This window comes from Pleurodeles waltl, chromosome 7 (assembly GCF_031143425.1).
Source record: "Pleurodeles waltl isolate 20211129_DDA chromosome 7, aPleWal1.hap1.20221129, whole genome shotgun sequence".
NCBI classification, from domain to species: domain Eukaryota; kingdom Metazoa; phylum Chordata; class Amphibia; order Caudata; family Salamandridae; genus Pleurodeles; species Pleurodeles waltl.
This window is the reverse complement of record NC_090446.1, coordinates 80,762,465-80,778,826: the sequence shown is the minus strand read 5'-3', so window position 1 is coordinate 80,778,826 and position 16,362 is coordinate 80,762,465. Positions and strand designations below refer to the sequence as shown.

Genomic DNA, 16,362 nt, shown 5'->3' with positions numbered 1-16,362 from the left:
GTACAAACATCAGGTTTGGCGACTCGCAAATTGCAAGTCGCCAAACCTGATGTACCACAGTGTCAATTACACTGTTGGCGATTCCCAATGGGGTTCCAAATGACCTACCTCATGAATATTGATGAGGTAGGTCGCAATTTGCAACCCCATTGGGAATGGCCGCACCCACAGGGATGGTGGCCTGCTGGAAACGGCACACTACCTGTGACTGCTTTTAAATAAAGCAGTGTTTTTTTTAATGCAGCCCGTTTTCCTCAAAGGAAAACGTGATGCACTTGAAAAAAATGAAGAGTTTTCTTTTTCTTTTTTTAGAGCAAGCAGGCCTGCTCTGAAAAAATATTTTTGCATCCATTCACAAAGGAACCCCTTCCTGTTTGCGAAGGGGTTAGCTCCAATTTTAAATTGGTGCTGGCTACGATTATTCTGTGACCGCATTCACGGTCACAAAGCAATCATACATCGCACTTCGACTCTCAATTAGGAAGGGAATGCCCCTTCCTAAGTGCAACTCGCAAGCCCTTTTTCCGATTCGGTTAATAGATTACGAAATTGCAAAATTGGGTCTGTGCAGCGCAAAATGCTTTGCCTTGTACATCTGGCCCTAAGTCACATATGTGTCTGGGTTTGAACTATAAAAGTAGTAGGATGAGTCACAAACGTTCAACAGCCAAGTTCATCAGGGGAGAAAATCAACAAGACTTCAAGCTGTGAGAAACAGTACTGGGAGCCAAGATCTGCCAGTCTCTCGGCTGGGTGAAGGGCTTTCGCCTGGGAAGCCAAGACAACTGGCCTAGTGCCTGCAGCATCAGTCGGTTGCCTGCCTACCAAGATTAGTGTGCTCTGTGATGACGAGGAGAGAGCCTGACCCAGGGGGGATACTGACAAGTAGATCTCATTGAGCAGATTGTGAGGCTCCCAGTCGAGTCGGGACCTGTGTTGTGAGAGAGCCGTCTGCTCTCTTTTTGAAGTAGATAACCCCCTTTGGAGCTACTGAGAAGTTGCGGACTGTCACCCAGTGCAGCTGACAGCATTGAGGTTGCCCCCCATATCTGTGACCCTTGTATGCCAGGAGAGGCACTGAGTCAGTTGGAGCTACCACCTATTCCACTGCAACTGCTGCGGGCATTGGCCAGTGCAACTGAAACTTGCTGGGGCTGATGAACCCCATATGGAGTGGAGAAGTGTGGCACAATGGTTAGAGCAGCAGACCCTGATGCAGAGATCTGGCCTGGGACCAGGGTTCAATTCTCACCTCGCGGGTCTTGGGCTCAATTCCCTTGGACCAGACAATTCTCGCCTCAGTGCCTAACCTAATTAATGGGTCCCACTCTGTAACTCTGGGCAATAGCTTACTTAATCTCCACAGTGGACCTCAAAGAGCTTGGATGCCTGGCTTCACCCTGGGGCTGTCCAGGAGTGGGTGCCTCACAGGGAAAAGCCAGGAGGGGTTCCACAGCGGTATGCGTACAGCGCCTTGAGACCCTAACGGGTGAGTAGTGCGCTATACAAGTGTGAAGTTTATATGGCCGTTGGGACCATCACCTGTGTCTGAAGAGTTTCTGTGACATGGAGGGACTCAGACTAAATATCAGAAGCCACCTTGCAGTATCGCTGTTTTTCCACCACCTTTCCTGCAGGAACCTTGAAGAAGCCGCTGCAGCCAGGAAGCCGTCACCAAAAAGAGCGCCACCAGCCAACTGATGCAGGATGCGGTGTGAGCTGCTCGTTGCCTGAGCACAAGACGAGTCCCGGCTCCCAAACTCTTCTGAAGGATGTGGTTGATAAAGACTGTCCCAAGGCCACAGGTGCTTTTGTAACTTTACAAGAGGTTTACCACCTGAAGATTTGAATTTCAAGCCCCAACCAGACTTTAATTCACATAAATAGTGGGGCCAGCATCTGTAAGGTCACATCTGTAGATCTTCTGGGGACATGTTAGCTGGAAAAAGAGAAGGGAAGAGGACCCGCGGAAGGGACACTGCTGAGACCAGTTCTTGGGTGCTAGCATTGACAGACTTAATGTGTGGAATATTTAGTGTGCTATTTTTTGCATATATAATAAATACTGCTTTTCTTACCAAAAGTAAGTATTAGAGTAAACAATCATATTATTGGGGTCACTGTGGGTAATTTAAGTTGTCAGCCCTGCATACCTTGCACCTACCTCCCCCTGAGCACCTCTACACTGCTTGACCCGCAGCACCACTGATTCAAGTGCCGAAGGGGTAGTACTTGGCCCAGTTACTCAGCAGCCCATAGTAAGTCAAGCCCCCTGGACAGCAGGAGTAAAAGGCCACAATGCCCATGGTTGGGTCAAGGAACCTCTGGTTGCCCTGTGCCCCCCTGAAAGGGGTACAGATAGATACAGAAAGGAAGATGAGTAATGGATTGCAGGGCTGGAGGAATAGGGGAAGGAAAACAGGGAGGGGAGCAGTACAAACAAGAGAAAAACAGGTGAGGAAAGTAGAGGCCTTGAGACCTAAGGTCAAGGGAAGTAAAAAGCGAGCCCTCGTTGCCTGGGGCTCTTACCAGCTCATGATTCCAGATCGTCCCAGTCCACAGGGCCCAGCTGGCCTCTTGTCTCCTCCAGCCAAAGCTGCAACACTGTGCCTGTAAAAACAAGCATTGACAAAATCAATAGTTTTGTCTATCTTATACTCAACATAGGATGTACAACTAAGAGAACAGAAATGCAAACTTCCCTCATGCACACAAAACAGGCACAACAGGGGCAGGTGAAGTGCATGTTTCCTCACACACAAACCCATAAACAAACAATATCTTCTGTGACACTGGCAGTAAGTACAACAGTGAAAGCTTTCCTCATGCAGAGAAAGGGTATAACATGAAATGTAACAGTACACGCCTCCTTCACACTTGCAAACCTTCCTCACACACAACTCTGGGTTAGCACTGGCAGCAGCAGTGAAAGATCCTCTCCCATGCAGAGGTACCAGAAGGATGGAGGAGCGGCAAAGTCAAACCATCATGGACAGCAACAGGGAAGCTTTCTTTAAACCACAACAGGAAACAGGTAAAACAGAAATAGTACAATATATCCTCACTTACAACCAAGACAGAGCACATTAAGCTGCAGTGCAAGCTTCACTCACACACAGCACAGAGATTCTTTGGAGCGACGAGTCATTGTTGTGGGTCAGCACTTACCCCTAAAATACAACAATTTATGTTTTACCCCTGCAGAGAGCACTGCTGACTTGTGGATGGACAATGCATTAGTTAGATGCCTACACTAGGAGATGCATGTGTAAGGTGCTAAATACATCCTCCTTTTACGCTCAGTCTAGTGCAGTTCAGTGAAAACTTCTGGCTGCAGCATGTCCTTTTATGAGCTAGGACCCTGCTTTTAGCTTTGGGAGCTATGGGGTCATTGTGAGTAAAAAAGATGTTCTCATATATTGGAATTCAGAAGTTGTGTCTGTACAGGAATCCATGCGTTTTCTTATATAATAGAAATTAAGCACTACAAACCGAATAGTCTCTAGCTACATCCAAATCGCTGACAGGAGAATAGATTAAGGCAAAGGGCTAAGGCACAAGGAAATAAAGTGAAATGGCCAGGATCACACAATATGATAAAGTGGGTGTGTCAGAATTTCTAAAGGAAAGTAGTCAATGTGGGTCTCATTACTATTTGAACAAAGACTCGATATTTTATGAGCAGGGTGTAAGTGCACTCCTATTGAGTGCTTTGATGATTACTTTGAAAGCAGAGTGCATCACATCTCCCTGTCCTGGCTTCTGTCTCCCTCTATCTTGATTTTTCAGAGTGTCAGAATTTGACCCTTGTGCTGATATCAAACTATGTCACTGTGAGAAAGTAGCCTCTTTCTAGCCTTGTTACCCCCACTTTTGGCCTGTTTGTGAGTGTATGTCAGGGTATTTTCACTGTCTCACTGGGATCCTGCTAGCCAGGGCCCGGTGCTCATAGTGAAAACCCCATGTTTTCAGTATGTTTGTTATGTGTCACTGGGACCCTGCTAGTCAGGACCCCAGTGCTCATAAGTTTGTGGCCTATATGTATGTGTTCCCTGTGTGGTGCCTAACTGTCTCACTGAGGCTCTGCTAACCAGAACCTCAGTGGTTATGCTCTCTCATTTCTTTCCAAATTGTCACTGACAGGCTAGTGACCATTTTTACCAATTTACATTGGCTTACTGGAACACCCTTATAATTCCCTAGTATATGGTACTGAGGTACCCAGGGTATTGGGGTTCCAGGAGATCCCTATGGGCTGCAGCATTTCTTTTGCCACCCATAGGGAGCTCTGACAATTCTTACACAGGCCTGCCACTGCACCCTGAGTGAAACAACGTCCACGTTATTTCACAGCCATTTTACACTGCACTTAAGTAACTTATAAGTCACCTATATGTCTAACCTTTACCTGGTAAAGGTTAGGTGCAAAGTTACTTAGTGTGAGGGCACCCTGGCACTAGCCAAGGTGCCCCCACATTGTTCAGAGCCAATTCCCTGAACTTTGTGAGTGCGGGGACACCATTACACGTGTGCACTACATATAGGTCACTACCTATAGGTAGCTTCACAATGGTAACTCCGAATATGGCCATGTAACATGTCTATGATCATGGAATTGCCCCCTCTATGCCATCCTGGCATTGTTGGTACAATTCCATGATCCCAGTGGTCTGTAGCACAGACCCTGGTACTGCCAAACTGCCCTTCCTGGGGTTTCACTGCAGCTGCTGCTGCTGCCAACCCCTCAGACAGGCATCTGCCCTCCTGGGGTCCAGCCAGGCCTGGCCCAGGATGGCAGAACAAAGAACTTCCTCTGAGAGAGGGTGTGACACCCTCTCCCTTTGGAAAATGGTGTGAAGGCAGGGGAGGAGTAGCCTCCCCCAGCCTCTGGAAATGCTTTGTTGGGCACAGAGGTGCCCAATTCTGCATAAGCCAGTCTACACCGGTTCAGGGACCCCTTAGCCCCTGCTCTGGCGCGAAACTGGACAAAGGAAAGGGGAGTGACCACTCCCCTGACCTGCACCTCCCCTGGGAGGTGTCCAGAGCTCCTCCAGTGTGCTCCAGACCTCTGCCATCTTGGAAACAGAGGTGCTGCTGGCACACTGGACTGCTCTGAGTGGCCAGTGCCACCAGGTGACATCAGAGACTCCTGCTGATAGGCTCCTTCAGGTGTTAGTAGCCTATCCTCTCTCCTAGGTAGCCAAACCCTCTTTTCTGGCTATTTAGGGTCTCTGGGGAAACTTCAGATAACGAATGCAAGAGCTCATCCGAGTTCCTCTGCATCTCTCTCTTCACCTTCTGATAAGGAATCGACTGCTGACCGCGCTGGAAGCCTGCAAACCTGCAACATAGTAGCAAAGACGACTACTGCAACTCTGTAACGCTGATCCTGCCGCCTTCTCGACTGTTTTCCTGCTTGTGCATGCTGTGGGGGTAGTCTGCCTCCTCTCTGCACCAGAAGCTCCGAAGAAATCTCCTGTGGGTCGACGGAATCTTCCCCCTGCAACCGCAGGCACCAAAAAGCTGCATTACCGGTCCCTTGGGTCTCCTCTCAGCACGACGAGCGAGGTCCCTCGAATCCAGCGACTCTGTCCAAGTGACCCCCACAGTCCAGTGACTCTTCAGTCCAAGTTTGGTGGAGGTAAGTCCTTGCCTCACCTCGCTGGGCTGCATTGCTGGGAACCGCGACTTTGCAGCTACTCCGGCCCCTGTGCACTTCCGGCGGAAATCCTTTGTGCACAGCCAAGCCTGGGTCCACGGCACTCTAACCTGCATTGCACGACTTTCTAAGTTGGTCTCCGGCGACGTGGGACTCCGTTGTGCAACTTCGGCGAGCACCGGTTCATGCATCCTCGTAGTGCCTGTTTCTGGCCCTTCTCCGGATGCTACCGGCTTCAGAGAGGGCTCCTTGTCTTGCTCGACGTCCCCTCTCTCTGCTGGTCCAATTTGCGACCTCCTGGTCCCTCCTGGGCCTCAGCAGCGTCCAAAAACGCTAACCGCACGATTTGCAGCTAGCAAGGCTTGTTAGCGTTCTTTCGGCGGGAAAACACTTAGCACAACTCTCCACGGTGAGAGGGATCCGTCCACTAAAGGGGAAGTCTCTAGCCCTTTTCGTTCCTGCAGAAACCTCAGCTTCTTCTGTCCAGTAGAAGCTTCTTTGCACCCGCAGCTGGCATTTCCTGGGCATCTGCCCATCTCCGACTTGCTTGTGACTTTTGGACTTGGTCCCCTTGTTCCACAGGTACCCTAGATTGGAAATCCACAGTTGTTGCATTGCTGGTTTGTGTCTTTCCTGCATTATTCCTCTAACACGACTTCTTTGTCCTTAGGGGAACTTTAGTGCACTTTGCACTCACTTTTCAGGGTCTTGGGGAGGGTTATTTTTCTAACTCTCACTATTTTCTAATAGTCCCAGCGACCCTCTACAAGGTCACATAGGTTTGGGGTCCATTCGTGGTTCGCATTCCACTTTTGGAGTATATGGTTTGTGTTGCCCCTATCCCTATGTTTCCCCATTGCATCCTATTGTAACTATACATTGTTTGCACTGTTTTCTAAGACTATACTGCATATTTTTGCTATTGTGTATATATATCTTGTGTATATTTCCTATCCTCTCACTGAGGGTACACTGTAAGATACTTTGGCATATTGTCATAAAAATAAAGTACCTTTATTTTTAGTATAACTGTGTATTGTGTTTTCTTATGATATTGTGCATATGACACTAAGTGGTACTGTAGGAGCTTCACACGTCTCCTAGTTCAGCCTAAGCTGCTCTGCTAAGCTACCATTATCTATCAGCCTAAGCTGCTAGACACCCTATACACTAATAAGGGATAACTGGGCCTGGTGCAAGGTGCAAGTACCCCTTGGTACTCACTACAAGCCAGTCCAGCCTCCTACATTGGTTGTGCAGTGGTGGGATAAGTGCTTTGAGACTACTTACCACTCTTGTCATTGTACTTTTCATAAGAGAAAAATATACAAAACAAGGTCAGTGTATATACACATAGCCAAAAAGTTTTGCATTTCCTCTTTTCACTCTTTTCTAAGTGCTGAAAAGTACTTCTAACTTTCTAAAAAGTTCAAAAAAGTTTTACAAGTTTTTTTTTCTCTGTCTTTCTAAAAGCTCTGACAAACTTTTTATCTTTTACTATCACTTTAACTCTCTCTAAAAATGTCTGGCACAGGCCAAAATGTTGATCTGTCCAAACTTGCATATGATCACCTTCGCTGGAAAGGAGCAAGGACTCTCTGCATAGAGAGAGGTTTGAGTGTAGGGAAGAATCCTTCCTTAGAACTGTTAATTAACATGCTTAGAGTACAGGATAAGGCCATAAGTGCCCAATCTGGTGAAAAAGTAGCTAATGGTTCTCAATCTGATCCAGGGACTCCCCCAGGAAAAGATTCAGGAAAGAAACTTCCTAGCCTGCCCATTACTAGACAGTCTAGCATAGTTGGTAATGATGATGAGCCACACCATATAAATAGTGTTGTCTCACATCATAGCAAAAGTATTTATTCTCACCATACTGGTAGTGATGTTTCTGTTAGCCAAGCTGTTAGGGTGGCTTCTGTAAGGGACAGGTCTCCTTCTGTCCATTCTCACCATACTTCTGTTTCAAGACATGTCCCTCCCACCCACCCTGATGACAGATTGTTAGAAAGGGAGCTCAATAGATTGAGAATGGAACAAACCAGACTGAAGCTCAAGAAGCAACAGCTGGATTTGGATAGACAGACTTTAGAAGTAGAGAAGGAGAGACAGAAACTGGGTTTAGAAACCCATGGTGGCAGCAGCAGTATTCCCCATAGTCATCCTGCAAAAGAGCATGATTCCAGGAATCTGCACAAGATAGTTCCCCCTTATAAGGAGGGGGATGACATTAACAAGTGGTTTGCTGCACTTGAGAGGGCCTGTGTTGTACAGGATGTCCCTCAAAGGCAGTGGGCTGCTATCCTATGGCTATCATTTAGTGGAAAGGGTAGGGATAGACTCCTTACTGTGAAAGAAAGTGATGCCAATAAGTTTACAGTTCTTAAGAATGCACTCCTGGATGGTTATGGCTTAACCACTGAACAATACAGGATAAAGTTCAGAGAGACCAAAAAGGAGTCTTCACAAGACTGGGTTGATTTCATTGACCATTCAGTGAAGGCCTTGGAGGGGTGGTTACATGGCAGTAAAGTTACTGATTATGAATGCCTGTATAACACAATCCTGAGAGAGCATATACTTAATAATTGTGTGTCTGATTTGTTGCACCAGTACCTGGTAGACTCTGATCTGACCTCTCCCCAAGAATTGGGAAAGAAGGCAGACAAATGGGTCAGAACAAGGGTGAACAGAGAAGTTCATACAGGGGGTGACAAAGATGGCAATAAGAAGAAAGATGGTGAAAAATCTCAAGATAAGCATGGGGATAAGGGTAAAACCAAAGATCCCACTTCAAATCTTAAACACTCTTCAGAGGGTGGGGATAAAACAAATTCTTCCTCTTCTTCCCAACCTGCACACATTAAAAAGCCTTGGTGCTTTGTGTGTAAAAACAGAGGCCATAGGCCAGGGGATAAGTCCTGTCCAGGTAAACTCCCTGAGCCTACCACCACTAATACATCAAGCTCTAGTGCCCCTAGCAGTAGTGGTACTAGTGGTGGGACTGCTGGCAAAAGTCAAGTTAAGGGTGTAGTTGGGTTCACTTATGGGTCCATCATAGAAACTGGGGTAGTCAGTCCCAAGACAGTTTCTGTCTCACCTAGTGGCATTGGCCTTGCCACACTGGCTGCTTGTCCCCTTACAATGGATAAGTACAAGCAGACAGTTTCAATAAATGGTGTTGAGGCCTTGGCCTACAGGGACACAGGTGCCAGTATCACTTTGGTGACTGAAAACCTAGTGCACCCTGATCAACACATCATTGGACAACAGTATACGATTATTGATGTCCATAATTCCACTAAGTTCCTTCCCTTAGCTATAATTCAGTTTAGTTGGGGTGGAGTTACTGGCCCTAAGCAGGTGGTGGTATCACCTAGCTTACCTGTAGACTGTCTCTTAGGTAATGACCTAGAGGCCTCAGGTTGGGCTGATGTAGAGTTTTATGCTGATGCAGCCATGCTGGGCATCCCTGAGGAATTGTTCCCTCTCATTTCTACTGAAATGAAAAAGCAAAGGAGAGAAGGCCTGAAAACTCAGGATCCCTCTCCATCAACAGGTAAAATGGGTATCACAGTATCCCCTAACCACCCTACCATTCAGGATACCATTCCTGTGGTGGGAGAAACCTCTCCTGGGGTGGCACCTGTTCTAAGGGAATCATCAGCTGGCAAAGCTGGACTTCCTGAGGTAGAAGTACCTCTCTGTGGGATAACTAACATTGGTGACAAAAAGAGCACCATTTTAGTTAACATGGAGCATCCCTCCAACCCTCCCAGAGAAACTTTAGTGCAGAAACGCTGCACTGCCTCACAACACTTAGGACAGCATCCCTGCCCTAGTGTGGAGCTCATAGGACAGCATCCCTGCCCTGCTCCAACTCAAGAGAAACAGCATCCCTGTTCTCTCTTCCAGCCATATGGACAAAGTTTTTGCCCAGCTATGGCCTTTCTGAGACAGCATCCCTGTCTGGCATTTCCATCACTACAAATAGGTTCAGTGGACAATTCCCACTGCTCTAAACTAAAACTTACTGATAGAAACTCTGAAAATACATCTTCACATTGTTGCTTAGCTAAAAAACTTCAAACAGGGTGGTTTACATCCCCACAGGGAAGTAACCATATAGTGGATGATAAAGGGAGTAACCAGTCTATTGCAGAGCTACTCTCTACTTATCACCACTTAGACAATAAAGTCTCAACTGGCCAAGGTTAGCCTTATTGTCCTTCGTTTGGGGGGGGGTTGTGTGAGAAAGTAGCCTCTTTCTAGCCTTGTTACCCCCACTTTTGGCCTGTTTGTGAGTGTATGTCAGGGTATTTTCACTGTCTCACTGGGATCCTGCTAGCCAGGGCCCGGTGCTCATAGTGAAAACCCCATGTTTTCAGTATGTTTGTTATGTGTCACTGGGACCCTGCTAGTCAGGACCCCAGTGCTCATAAGTTTGTGGCCTATATGTATGTGTTCCCTGTGTGGTGCCTAACTGTCACACTGAGGCTCTGCTAACCAGAACCTCAGTGGTTATGCTCTCTCATTTCTTTCCAAATTGTCACTGATAGGCTAGTGACCATTTTTACCAATTTACATTGGCTTACTGGAACACCCTTATAATTCCCTAGTATATGGTACTGAGGTACCCAGGGTATTGGGGTTCCAGGAGATCCCTATGGGCTGCAGCATTTATTTTGCCACCCATAGGGAGCTCTGACAATTCTTACACAGGCCTGCCACTGCAGCCTGAGTGAAATAATGTCCACGTTATTTCACAGCCATTTTACACTGCACTTAAGTAACTTATAAGTCACCTATATGTCTAACCTTTACCTGGTAAAGGTTAGGTGCAAAGTTACTTAGTGTGAGGGCACCCTGGCACTAGCCAAGGTGCCCCCACATTGTTCAGAGCCAATTCCCTGAACTTTGTGAGTGCGGGGACACCATTACACGCGTGCACTACATATAGGTCACTACCTATATGTAGCTTCACAATGGTAACTCCGAATATGGCCATGTAACATGTCTATGATCATGGAATTGCTCCCTCTATGCCATCCTGGCATTGTTGGTACAATTCCATGATCCCAGTGGTCTGTAGCACAGACCCTGGTACTGCCAAACTGCCCTTCCTGGGGTTTCACTGCAGCTGCTGCTGCTGCCAACCCCTCAGACAGGCATCTGCCCTCCTGGGGTCCAGCCAGGCCTGGCCCAGGATGGCAGAACAAAGAACTTCCTCTGAGAGAGGGTGTGACACCCTCTCCCTTTGGAAAATGGTGTGAAGGCAGGGGAGGAGTAGCCTCCCCCAGCCTCTGGAAATGCTTTGTTGGGCACAGAGGTGCCCAATTCTGCATAAGCCAGTCTACACCGGTTCAGGGACCCCTTAGCCCCTGCTCTGGCACGAAACTGGACAAAGGAAAGGGGAGTGACCACTCCCCTGACCTGCACCTCCCCTGGGAGGTGTCCAGAGCTCCTCCAGTGTGCTCCAGACCTCTGCCATCTTGGAAACAAAGGTGCTGCTGGCACACTGGACTGCTCTGAGTGGCCAGTGCCACCAGGTGACATCAGAGACTCCTGCTGATAGGCTCCTTCAGGTGTTAGTAGCCTATCCTCTCTCCTAGGTAGCCAAACCCTCTTTTCTGGCTATTTAGGGTCTCTGTCTCTGGGGAAACTTCAGATAACGAATGCAAGAGCTCATCCGAGTTCCTCTGCATCTCTCTCTTCACCTTCTGATAAGGAATCGACTGCTGACCGCGCTGGAAGCCTGCAAACCTGCAACATAGTAGCAAAGACGACTACTGCAACTCTGTAACGCTGATCCTGCCACCTTCTCGACTGTTTTCCTGCTTGTGCATGCTGTGGGGGTAGTCTGCCTCCTCTCTGCACCAGAAGCTCCGAAGAAATCTCCCGTGGGTCGACGGAATCTTCCCCCTGCAACCGCAGGCACCAAAAAGCTGCATTACTGGTCCCTTGGGTCTCCTCTCAGCACGACGAGCGAGGTCCCTCGAATCCAGCGACTCTGTCCAAGTGACCCCCACAGTCCAGTGACTCTTCAGTCCAAGTTTGGTGGAGGTAAGTCCTTGCCTCACCTCGCTGGGCTGCATTGCTGGGAACCGCGACTTTGCAGCTACTCCGGCCCATGTGCACTTCCGGCGGAAATCCTTTGTGCACAGCCAAGCCTGGGTCCACGGCACTCTAACCTGCATTGCACGACTTTCTAAGTTGGTCTCCGGCGACGTGGGACTCCGTTGTGCAACTTCAGCGAGCACCGTTTCACGCATCCTCGTAGTGCCTGTTTCTGGCCTTTCTCCGGGTGCTACCGGCTTCAGAGAGGGCTCCTTGTCTTGCTCGACATCCCCTCTCTTTGCTGGTCCAATTTGCGACCTCCTGGTCCCTCCTGGGCCTCAGCAGCGTCCAAAAACGCTAACTGCACGATTTGCAGCTAGCAAGGCTTGTTAGCGTTCTTTCGGCGGGAAAACACTTCTGCACGACTCTCCATGGCGAGAGGGATCCGTCCACCAAAGGGGAAGTCTCTAGCCCTTTTCGTTTCTGCAGAAACCTCAGCTTCTTCTGTCCAGTAGAAGCTTCTTTGCACCCGCAGCTGGCATTTCCTGGGCATCTGCCCATCTCCGACTTGCTTGTAACTTTTGGACTTGGTCCCCTTGTTCCACAGGTACCCTAGATTGGAAATCCACAGTTGTTGCATTGCTGGTTTGTGTCTTTCCTGCATTATTCCTCTAACACAACTTCTTTGTCCTTAGGGGAACTTTAGTGCACTTTGCACTCACTTTTCAGGGTCTTGGGGAGGGTTATTTTTCTAACTCTCACTATTTTCTAATAGTCCCAGCGACCCTCTACAAGGTCACATAGGTTTGGGGTCCATTCGTGGTTCGCATTCCACTTTTGGAGTATATGGTTTGTGTTGCCCCTATCCCTATGTTTCCCCATTGCATCCTATTGTAACTATACATTGCTTGCGCTGTTTTCTAAGACTATACTGCATATTTTTGCTATTGTGTATATATATCTTGTGAATATTTCCTATCCTCTCACTGAGGGTACACTCTAAGATACTTTGGCATATTGTCATAAAAATAAAGTACCTTTATTTTTAGTATAACTGTGTATTGTGTTTTCTTATGATATTGTGCATATGACACTAAGTGGTACTGTAGTAGCTTCACACGTCTCCTAGTTCAGCCTAAGCTTCTCTGCTAAGCTACCATTATCTATCAGCCTAAGCTGCTAGACACCCTATACACTAATAAGGGATAACTGGGCCTGGTGCAAGGTGCAAGTACCCCTTGGTACTCACTACAAGCCAGTCCAGCCTCCTACAGTCACTTTGCCCCTACCCCACTTCTGGACTAGAGTTAGACCCCAAACCTCTATCTAAAGCTAGTCTCCAGCCTTTTGAATTTAATTTAACAGATCAGACACTTCAAGAGAACCGCAGAGGGGTATTGAGTCTGGCCCTGCTTTATTCTGTTTATAAGTGAGTATAAAGTTCTATAAAATGCATGACAATTTCAGATCAAATCAAGCAATAAGTTTATTGGGCATTTATCCTAAAAACAATGCAATTGAACACCACGTTCTTAAATCACATACATTAAAGTATCATTTTGTCTTAATTCATGACTGTCCATATTACACCCAATACCCACAATTACTTCTAAAACCCAAGTCAAATAGTCCAAGAGATTTGTAGTACGTGAGGCAAACCAAAGAAGTGTTCTGGACACATCTTATTCTTGATTGGGATTTATGCTCTTCACAGAATGATAAGTTGGATGACAACAGCCGACACGTGTTTCGTCTTCAAGACTTTATCAAGGCATAATAGAACGTAAGGCACCCATATTCATATTAATATCCATCCACGTCATAGGTAGAAGAAATCTGTACTAAAAAGGTGTTCTATATAAAGCCGTCTGTAGTCGTTCAACAAAGGTGATTGTTGTCACTAGACGCTGCACGTTATTATCTCTTGGGTTATCATGGCCTTTTTCTTTTGAACTTTGTTACCAACTACAGACAATCACAATCAAGAATAAGACGTGTTCAGAATACTTCATTGGTTTGCCTTACATACTACAAATATCTTGGACTATTTGATTGTGCATTGGTGTTGAAAAAAAGTTTGACCAGTCTCAACTGGTTTTCCAGCTGGGACAGTTACACCCTTGGTGGTTGGGTGGTTATACCAGCATGGCACCCACTGGACCATGTGCATTTTGCTAAACTATATCTTCTCCCGATTCATTTTTTGTACATTTGGGATGTGAAAACTCACAACCACCTTTTTTTCTTGGTTTATCTAAAAAGCAAAAACTCGCTAACGCATCGATTACAAAAATCAGGTGCATTAAAAGGTCAGTTTATCGCGTTATAAAATTAATTCATGACAGTCATGAGATGTGCCCCAGACGCACAATTACACCTAAAAATTAAATACTTGCTAAAACTTCAGTAGATAGAAAACACAATGGTACACCATATTTTAAAATAATGGTTTTAAGAATTTCCATCATACATTTAAAATAAGAGGGCAATTAATCACTAGATGAATAAAAGTGTATTTTCTTTGTAAAGGACCTATATAGTGGCCTTTATTTTCCCTATTTTTTTTAGCCAAGGTGGGCATAGCCATAAAAGGATTAAGAACTATTCTGATTTTTAGAATTCCCAAACACAGTAAAGGGTCTGGCAAATAAAAAAAGATATGGGTACATATCTGAACTGCCTAACGAGGACACTGTCATTTGGATTGAACGTTTTTTAGATAAGTACTCCTCTTTTGATAGGACAAAGTCTAATTAGCTTTCTGAAGTAACTTCCTAGGTGGAAGGGTTCCCTGCTAGAAAAACCCTCTGTGGGAGTAAAATATGAAATTTTAGATTTTGCACATTTCTCTTCAGAGCCAGAGCCCATTTTAGCTCACTCTAGTAGGCTTGAATTCAACATACCTGTGCTATCCTGTCATGGCTATCCACAGAAGTAAGATTATATTCAAATTTTAAAAAAGTGCTTTCTTACCATATATGCCTAGGAGATCAACTTTATTTCACCTCTAATAGTCTGAATCAGGGACCCTTTTCTAAGATTGAAAACTCTTTTTATACACATATTTTACACCAGGTCTAAAGTATCTTTTTTATCTATGCTAAATGTTTCAGACCCGTAAAGTGCTAGAGGGGGCATTGAATTACCCCCCCATTCATGCTGTTATACTTCACCAAGGAGCCCACTTGTAATAAAGCCCTAGATCCAATTTTGTGTAGATGTTCATTCCACTGCAACTTGGCATTAAAGTGCAATCCCAAATACTTATATTACTTGTCTTCTTCCCAAATGGGTCTCTAGCTGGCAGTGGTTTGCACACTGTCCAGGTAGAGACCCTCACTCTAGTCAGGGTAAGGGAGTCGCACAGCTCAGATAACCCCTGCCCACCCCCTTGGTAACTTAGCATGAGCAGTCAGGCTTATCTCAGAGGCAAAGTGTTAAGTAGTTGTACCCACGCACACAGTAACATAGTGAAAACACTACAGATGGACACCACACCAGTTTAGAAAAATAGCCAATATTTGTCTAAGTAAAACAAAAACAAAAACAAAACAACAAAAATCCAATATACCCAACCGAAGATATGAATTTTCAAAGATTTGAATCTCAATAAAAACACTTAGAAACACAATAGCTCCAACTTGCACTATCACAGCGTCGTTGAGGGAATCGTTCCCAATATTCCGATGCCACTCACAAGGGAGGGTGGCCCCAGGTACGGAGTCGCACGGACCCCCAGGTACAGTACCTTAGAAACAATACAGATAGCATGGAGTTGGGAAGATGAGGTGTCGCTGGAGCCGGCGCGGTGTTGGTTCTGTGCTCCTATGCAGGAGGTGCGGCATCGGTTCCTTATGGAGGTGATGTGTCGGTTCCTGACGGGGCAGCCGAGGTGAGGCAGCGTCAGTGGCAAGGCGTCGGTTCCTTATGGTCCAGTAGGGTAGAGCAGTCCAGTGGCTAAAGACGACATCTCGGCGGCGGTCATGCCACGTTGTTGCAGGTGCCGTAGCGGAGTCGGGTGTCACGGCACTTGGGACTCACAATGTTTCGGGACTTCAGCGGTGCTGTGGCAGTGTCGGGCCTGCTGTGTCAGTTGCAGTCATCACACAGCGGGAACCACAGCGCCAGGAGCAGGCAGCGGCACATAGTCGGGTTGCCACATCGGTCCTGGAGTCGTCCGGAGTCAGTGCATCTGGTCCTTCTTCTTATTTTTTGGCCAGCTTTCAATCCCAATGGCCCAGAAACTGGAATGGGCGCCACCTGAGGAGTCAGGGTCCTCAACAAACAAAAACAGAGGCTGGTAGGTGAAGTCTTTGATGGCCCTGAGACTTCTTAACAGGAGGCAAGCTCAGTCCAAGCCCTTGGAGAAACTTAACAAGCAGGATACACAGCAGCAAAGTTCAGCCTTTGTCCTCTCCAAAGCAGAAGCATCAACTGAAGGCCAACCCAGCAAAGCACACCCAGCAAAAGGGCAGTACTCCTCCTCACAGCTCTTCTCCTTGGCAGAGTCTCCTCTTGATCCAGAAGTGTTCTAAAGTTGTGGGGTCAGTAGTCCAATACTTAAAACTCATTTCTGCCTTTGAAGTAGGCAAACTTCTAAGGAAAGTCTTTGTAGTGCACAAGACCCAGCCTCTCCCTGTTCTGTC

General features: G+C 46.7%; 1 protein-coding gene across 3 annotated transcripts in view; it reads right to left on the bottom strand.

Moving 5' to 3' along the window:
* The window catches only part of LOC138303694 (complement C1s subcomponent-like), a 66,105-nt gene that overhangs the window by 38,333 nt on the left and 11,410 nt on the right, over window positions 1-16,362 (bottom strand). For all 3 annotated transcript variants that reach the window (XM_069243024.1, XM_069243025.1, XM_069243023.1), the window contains exon 2: window positions 2,530-2,610. In XM_069243024.1, the coding sequence (XP_069099125.1) occupies window positions 2,530-2,610 (81 nt within the window). The remainder of the gene's footprint in view (window positions 1-2,529; window positions 2,611-16,362) is intronic.